The 7,579-nt window shown below is 43.9% G+C and overlaps 1 protein-coding gene across 1 annotated transcript in view; it reads left to right on the forward strand.

Annotated features, from left to right (window-relative positions):
* The first annotated feature begins 1,524 nt into the window (after positions 1–1,524).
* Positions 1,525–7,579, forward strand: part of KLHDC4 (kelch domain containing 4) — a 47,296-nt gene continuing 41,241 nt past the window's right edge. Inside the window, exons 1-5 of the mRNA XM_005862522.2 lie at positions 1,525–1,584; positions 1,657–1,683; positions 2,510–2,601; positions 5,942–6,020; positions 6,634–6,732. Coding sequence (XP_005862584.2) covers positions 1,525–1,584; positions 1,657–1,683; positions 2,510–2,601; positions 5,942–6,020; positions 6,634–6,732 — 357 coding nt within the window. The remainder of the gene's footprint in view (positions 1,585–1,656; positions 1,684–2,509; positions 2,602–5,941; positions 6,021–6,633; positions 6,733–7,579) is intronic.

Raw genomic sequence — 7,579 nt, forward strand, 5'->3', positions numbered from 1 at the left:
CTGAGCGTCCGCGGAGCGAGTGAAACGGACATCCCATAGCGGTTGCCGGTAACCAGCGCTCTCGTCCCTCAGTCCCTCGTCCCCTCTCACGTTCTCTGCTTTCCCTGCTCTCTCACTCTCACTCCTCCCAGCAGGGGTTGCAAATGGAACGGGGCTGCACTCAGAGCGGAGCGTTCGGCTTCCTGTTGGCTGTGGTCCTCCGGCTCCCTAACCTGGGGCAGTTTGTAACGGTTCATGAGTGTGTGCTGTGGGCCAGGCACTGTGCTCTCTGATTTTAATCCTCACAGCCCAGGGAAGTAGGTAGCTTTGGCACCCCCAGCTGGCAGGAAATCGGAGTACACCGCTGTGGGTCACACCGCTGTGAGGTGGCAAGAGGGAGTCTGAAATGGGTCCCCAGGAGGCAGAGCCTGTGCTCAACGAGTAGAGTAACCAAACCTGTGCTCTCAACCAGACACTCCGGCGGGAACGCCTGTCCTCCTTGCGTGATGGTGGCGTTAGTGCCAGTTTGCACCTCCACACCTGCTGCTCCTCATTCCAGCCGCTCCTTCCTCCCGCCTTACCCGCTTTAAGGAAGATTTCCGAGGTGGATGACACTAGATCAGGAGCTCTGAACTAATTGTGACTCCAGTGTCCCTTCTCCTTTCAGGTCTTTCTGTAAAATTCCAGTCGTTCGGTAATTTGTCTTGAGTACCTAATGCAGCATGTTTGGCATTAGGGACATGTTGGTCAACGGGACAGCGGTTAGGTGAACTAACTACCCACATAGAAGCAGCAGGATAGTGGATGCCTCCATAGACTGCTGAGAGGGTGAACACTGGCAGAGCCACTTTGGACCCTACTTTGTCAATATCTAGACAAGTGGAAGCTACAGCCTAGTAATTACACACCTAAAGGTTTCCCTTGGAAAAACTTCCCCCAACTACACAAGCACAGGAATGGCCATAGTAGTATTGTTTATATAAACCAAAAAATGGAATTGGCTCAGATGTTCATTCAACAGGCTGGATAGAGAAGATGTGATGGTGTGCTACGTCTGCCACAATGAAAGTGAGTGGATTCAGTGTATCAAGCTATTTAGTAAAAGAGCAAGTTGCAAGAGAATTATACAGTATGACAACACTTAGGTGGGGCTGAAAAATGAAAACAACAGCAAGTCCTCACTTAAACATTGTTCATAGGTTCTCTGTGTAAGCAAAAGACATACAGGCATACCCTGTTTTATTGTATGTTATTGCGCTTCACAGATGTTGTGTTTTTACAAATTAAAGGTAAGACCCTCCACCTGCAAAAAGATTACGACTTTCTTTGTTGCGATACTTGCTTTACTGTGTGGCCTGAAACGGAACCCACAATATCTCTAAAGTCTGGCTGTGTACAGAAACCAGCTTTACTCTGTGCTAATTGGTATAAACAAGAATTAAATGCCTATGGCATCTCATCAACGTTATCATGAAATGATGTTATTTGAGGACCTGCTGTATATATATCTTAGGGATACATAACGTGTAATAAAAGTGTGAAGAAATGCTGCAGAGTAATGAGTACCCAGTTCCAGATAGTGGCTATTTTGGGGAGGTGAAGGTGGTACACTGGGGGGAAGGTGGGGGTAGTGCTGGCGGCTGTTTAGACCAAGGGAATGATTAAAGGGACTGAGAGGAAGCCAGTGAAGCTTGGAGGGAGGAGGTGGTGTGGGAAATGAGGCTGGAGAAGAAGGAAGAATGGTCTGAAAGTGTCTGTAGATGCAGGAGGGACATCTAACCTGCCTTCAGTGTGAAATGTGGAACCACGGAAAGAGGGCTGTGGGTGCGTGTATTTGGGGGGTGGGTAGAAAGGAAGGCAGGGACATATCCCAGGTCTCAGCATGAGCAAAGTGGGGGAGTGAGCTTCCAGGAAGAGAATAAGGATAGAAGGGCACTTTCCTCATGACACAAAGCATGCATCACCTTTCAGGGTCTCGGGGGAGGTTTATACAGGGAACTAGGCACAGCACTGGGGGTAGGAAGATCAGGTTCCAGTGCCACCCAGCTGGACAGGTAAATCTTAAATCCTGTCTGCAGATGTAAAATAGAGGCCCTCTTACACAGAGTGGCTGCAGCCCATAGCTGCCGAGCCCACAGATGTAGGCTCTGGTTTAAGCAGACTGACAAGTCTTGCTTGCTTGGAGCTCTTATTGTTTTGGTGGGAGGGAGATGGAAACAGAAAATTAAAAATAAATGAGCAAGAATTCTTATAGCAGACATTGCTGTGCAAACAGCAAAGCAGTGGGGTGCTCAGGGTTGGGTTTCTGAGAGGTGGTTGAAGATGCTGGTGTGAACTCTGGGTGGGCTTGTCTAAGGGGCAGGCCCTTCATGAGGAGTGTGAAGGTTTGGAATTAGATGATATGTGCAAGCATCCACATTTCCAAGAAAACTACCTGTAAGTCTGTGGACAGTGGGTAGCTGACCCAGGCCTCTGACCCCATAGTAGGGTTTAAGAAACATCTCACATGTGACTGCTTGTCTGCCTTTAGGAAGACCTTGAAGCTCTCATAGCCCATTTCCAGACACTAGATGCCAAAAAGACTCAGATCGTGGAGACGCCCTGCTCTCCCCCTTCACCAAGGTAAGTGAGCAGGACTCTCATGATAGTTTTCTTATGTACATTGGAAACTGCTTTATATAGGCAGCATGTCATCATAAACAGTCAGGCACTTGGGACATTTTCCTCATTAAAACCTGTTCTGATTAGCTCCCACAAAACATTTTTTCACTTCTTCTGAAGAATGGCATGAGGCTATTTAGCTCTTGTCATGCAGAAACATGGGACAGTTGAGGTCTCAGCCTGCTTACCTGGGAAATTGTGCCAGGTTTGAAAGCTCCCAACTGGTAACAATTTGTGGACTGAAGTGTTGTCCTAATGAGCTTTTCTTTGGCTCTTAAGCTATTCTAAAATTTCCTATCATGGGTGGAAAACTTAAAATCACAAAAGCTTTTAGCTGTGTTCATTTGTATTGCTTTTAAATTATAGTGAAAAATGTGATTATTAAATATAAATTGTGTATAAGCCATTTTAAATGAATTTGTAAATTATGTGAAAATTTCCAAGTTTTTTGTAGGATTTCAAACACTTGTGGGAGGAGCGGAAATGAACAGGTTTTGGTTTTCATCTGACTTCTTACTCCTCTGCGTCAGTTCTTCTTGTCTTCTGAATTCCAGTTGTTTTGTAATTTGGTTTTGGGCTCTGTGATTTTTATATGTGCCAGCAGTGCAGAGGCATGACACAGAATGCACTGAGTGAGAGAAGGCCAAGTGACCCTGATAATGAGATAGATACCGTGTCCTTCAGAGAAGGGGAAGCATGTTAACTTCACAAGCATCTGGGACTGTTTGAGAAATGATTTGCTTCATTGCCCTCAGATTAGTCTCCCTAGAGCTGTTGTCAGCCTGAATGGAGGCCTGGGGTCCAGCACTTCAGGAAGGGAGGTGGTTATAGTGCTGCCGTCACTTCAGTGAGGTGCAGGTGATGGCTCTGCCACTGAATTCCGATGACCTGGGACCCAGATTTAATTATCACCTGTTAGAGGGCTGGGGTTGGCGACTTGATTAGCCCCTGAGCCAAACAACCTGACACAGCAGCTCCCAGAGTTGGAAGTCCTTCCTGTTCTTCATTTAATAAGTTTCATTAGGAATCTTGTTTTATTTTCCCCTTTGCTCAGCATGTTATCGTTGGGGCCAAACAGGTTCCACTTGTGGTAGATGTACTTTTCATTTGACTTGTTGAAGTAAACAAATCCTTGAGATCTTTAAGGCTTCATATGTACAACACCCCTGAGGGAAGCCACTTGTGTACTGATTATTTTGGGGTGACATTTTATTCATTTATTTACTTATTTATTTTTTAAAATATATTTTATTGATTTTTTACAGAGAGGAAGGGAGAGGGATAGAGAGTCAGAAACATCGATGAGAGAGAAACATCGATCAGCCGCCTCCTGCACACCCCCTACTGGGGATGTGCCCGCAACCAAGGTACATGCCCTTGACTAGAATCGAACCTGGGACCCTTCAGTCCGCAGGCTGACGCTCTATCCACTGACCCATACTAGTCAGGGCTTGGGTGACATTTTAGAAGTTTTCTAAAGTAATGTTGCCCCAAAAGCCAGGTTTAATGTCAGGATATAATTTGAAAGGTTGGTGATTCCCTGGGTCAGCTGGGAATGCTCCCTTACAGTTGATGGAGCTGAGGTATGAGATTAAGACCTTTTGGTTGGTAATCTTAGTCACTTCTCACCTCCTATCTCTCCATCATATTATGGTAACAAAACCATGAAAATGACCAAGTTTTGCAAGTGTGTACTAGTATGTCTCCCAAGTATTGGCTGAGGTGTAATTTAATGGGAAATAAGGATATGGTGCACAGCTGCCTCAGTGCTCGAGCGCAGTGGTCCGAAAGGTTGGCGACCGCTGTGTGTCTGTGACTTGGAGAAAGTGGGCGTAGACAGGCATGGACAGCAGTGACACTTAGGTACTCTGTGCCTAAGTTGAATTGTCTCCCAAGTGTGTTTGTTACTTTTCCACAGAAAATTAATGTGGTAAGTGAAAAATAAGATTTATGGTCAAAGAACTTTGGGAAACTGGTTTCCTTTTCTTGAAAAATTTTTTTATTGTGATAAAATATATGTAACATAGAATTTGCCATTTTTAGCCATTTTAACTGAACAATTCTGTGGAATTACTTACATTCACAATGCTATGCAACCATCACCACCATATATTTCCAAAAATATTCATCGTCCCAATAGCTCTATACCCTTTAAGCAGTTGATCTCCTAGTCCCTGGTGACCTCTACCCTACTTTCTGTCCCTCTGATTTGCCTGTTCTAAATATTTCATCTAAGTGGAGTGATACAATATCTGTCCTTTTGTGACTGGCTTTTTTCACTTAGCATAAAGTCCTCAAGGTTTGTCCATGTTGTATCATGAATCTGAACATTATTTCCTTTAAGATTGAACAGTATCCATGTGCAGATGGGCGGCATTTTATCCATTCATCCATTGATGGACGCTTGGGTTGTTTCCACTTTGAGGCTATTGTGACTAATGCTCTAATGAACGTTACTGTTTTCAATTTTCTTGACTACATACCTGGGAGTGGAAAAGTCTGTTTAACTTTTGAGAGACTGTTTGCCACAGCAGCTGCACTATTTTAACACAGGTTTCTTCCCTGCAGAATTTCTCAGCCTGTAAGGTGTTTCTGTATACAATAAATCCCCAAGAGAAAAATAGAGTTTTCAGATTTCCCAACTTAATTGACCTTGAAACTTCTTTGTTTTTTCCTGAGAAGCATCTTTTGGCATTAGTGTGATAGGATTCATCTGGGGTATACCACTCAAGGGGATTTTGAAGGAAAGGCATTTTCCAGTCACTGACCTTCTCATTCACTACAACTTCAATTACTTTTCACTGAAATGGTCAGAATGTATGTATGATTTCCTTATAGCTATTCCTTTGTCCTCATGTGTAAAATAAGTAGAAAATTATTTGCCATTTTTTTCTAGATGAAAGATGTCTGGGATATATATTGAAATGCTTAAATACTGGACTTTTAAGAGCAGTTTTGATTGTGAATTAAGAGGATAGACCCTTAAAATAAGACAGTTGTGGGAAATTTGGCACATAAGTAGGAGTACCTAGACTTGTCACTACCTGATGATGATAGCCAGATGCTGTGGGAGTAGTGCAGGTCCAGCTCTCCTGGGACAGGGAGCCTGGGTATTAGTATCATGGATGAGACTGCTTTTAAGGGTGGTACCTTGGCTCTGTTCTCAACTGCAGGCTCCTCTTTCACAAAAGTTAGAAAAGACTTATCCCTGATGAAGCACTCTGCCGGAAAAGAGAACGGTCTCAGATTGGGCATCCAATGGTTTGGCTTTGTGTTGATCTGCTGGTTTTGTCTCTTGCAGGTTAAATGCCTCTCTCTCTGCTCATCCTGAGAAAGATGAATTAATCCTTTTCGGAGGTGAATATTTCAATGGCCAAAAAGTAAAGTATATATTTTTTTTCTTTCCTTTGCAAATTTCCATGATTCTCATTTGGAGTAAAATTTATTTAAAACAGTGATATCAAATACTCATTGGTCCTTTAACTCCCTCCCACGTGTCCTGCCTCCTGAGCTGTCAGGACTGGCATGTGACGTCCTTGACAAGCTATCAGCATCCTTTTGTGACCTTTAGGGTCACTCTTTTTACTGCCTTGAGGTTGATCAGCATTCTACTCATTCAGGTTGATTGTCCATGTTGTTCTTCTTCATGATGGGTTTCCAAAGTTGTTTTGAATTGGAAAAGTACTGATCAGTTTTAGATCTAATTTTTATTTTTAAACAGGCCAGAAAGACTGGTGTTTCAGAGTTGTATGTGAAACAGTTACAAAGCATGAAGTTTACCTTCCCTGCCTGGTGGACAGATGGTGTTTTACTTTGTGTCATCATCCCAAAGGATGCAGGGGACCAGCTGCACCAGCCCTGTATTGATAAGATTCCAGTATTGATAAGAAACACATTTTCCAGGGCAGGCTAGCGATAGGTCCTTCTTTCCACTTACTGTCACTTGCATGGAAGCATCATTCATGTCAGTAAAGTTCCTCTTCCTTCCTGCAGACGTTTTTATATAATGAACTCTATATCTACAACATCAGAAAGGACACCTGGACCAAGGTTGAAATCCCCAATCCACCTCCGAGGCGCTGTGCTCACCAGGTATGTGTCAGTACTAACCCTTAGCCTTCCCTCTGTTCCCGTTGGGGCTTTACTCTGAGGATTCTGTTAGGGACTTTTAGAATTGGTAAATGACAGGCAGCCTTGTATAGAGACTGGTCTTGCACATGGTCCTCACTTTGCTGTTTTCTAACTTGGGCTTGTTTCTGAACTTCTTCACATGTCACTGTCTTCATCTGTAAGACAGGGAGATGAATACCTGCTCCTCCAGGTGGTGCAAAGATCATATGAAATAATCTAGGTAAAAATACCGAGTGTGGTGCCTGGCATATGGTTGGCAAATTGCTCCTTTTCCGTTTGAGTGAAAGAGGCTCCTATAGGCCCAAGATCGGATGACTAGAGAGATGAAAACGAGAAAACTGACCAAAAAGTGGTGTAAATGCTGCGTGGAAAATAATTATTGTAGAATGAATGAGTCATAAACAGGGTAATGAAGGAGAAGCGCTAAACCAGATATTGGCTGGTTTCTGCTTACCCCAGGAGAGCTCTGTCAGAGCTGGTTACCTATCAGGGAAGGGTCCTGGTTTCAGTGTCTATAAAGTTACATGGGGACAGACACTTGGTCTTGTTCATTATTATAACCCAGTACTTGGGACAGTGTCGGGGCACCAAAAAAACCCCAGAGCCAAACAAACACCAACAATTTAAATGACTGACACCGCTCCAGGGTGGAGAAAGATGGTCATAGGTGCCCACCATGTGTATGTGGTTCTCCTTTTTCTGATTTGTGCTCAGAAATAGCCTACTGCTCTGAAATTGGGTGGGAGGAGGACCTGTCTGCCTGAATTGCATGAGCATCTTGTGCACATGAAGGCTTGCAAGCATTTAG

This window comes from Myotis brandtii, unplaced genomic scaffold (assembly GCF_000412655.1).
Source record: "Myotis brandtii unplaced genomic scaffold, ASM41265v1 scaffold165, whole genome shotgun sequence".
Taxonomy (NCBI): Eukaryota; Metazoa; Chordata; class Mammalia; order Chiroptera; family Vespertilionidae; genus Myotis; species Myotis brandtii.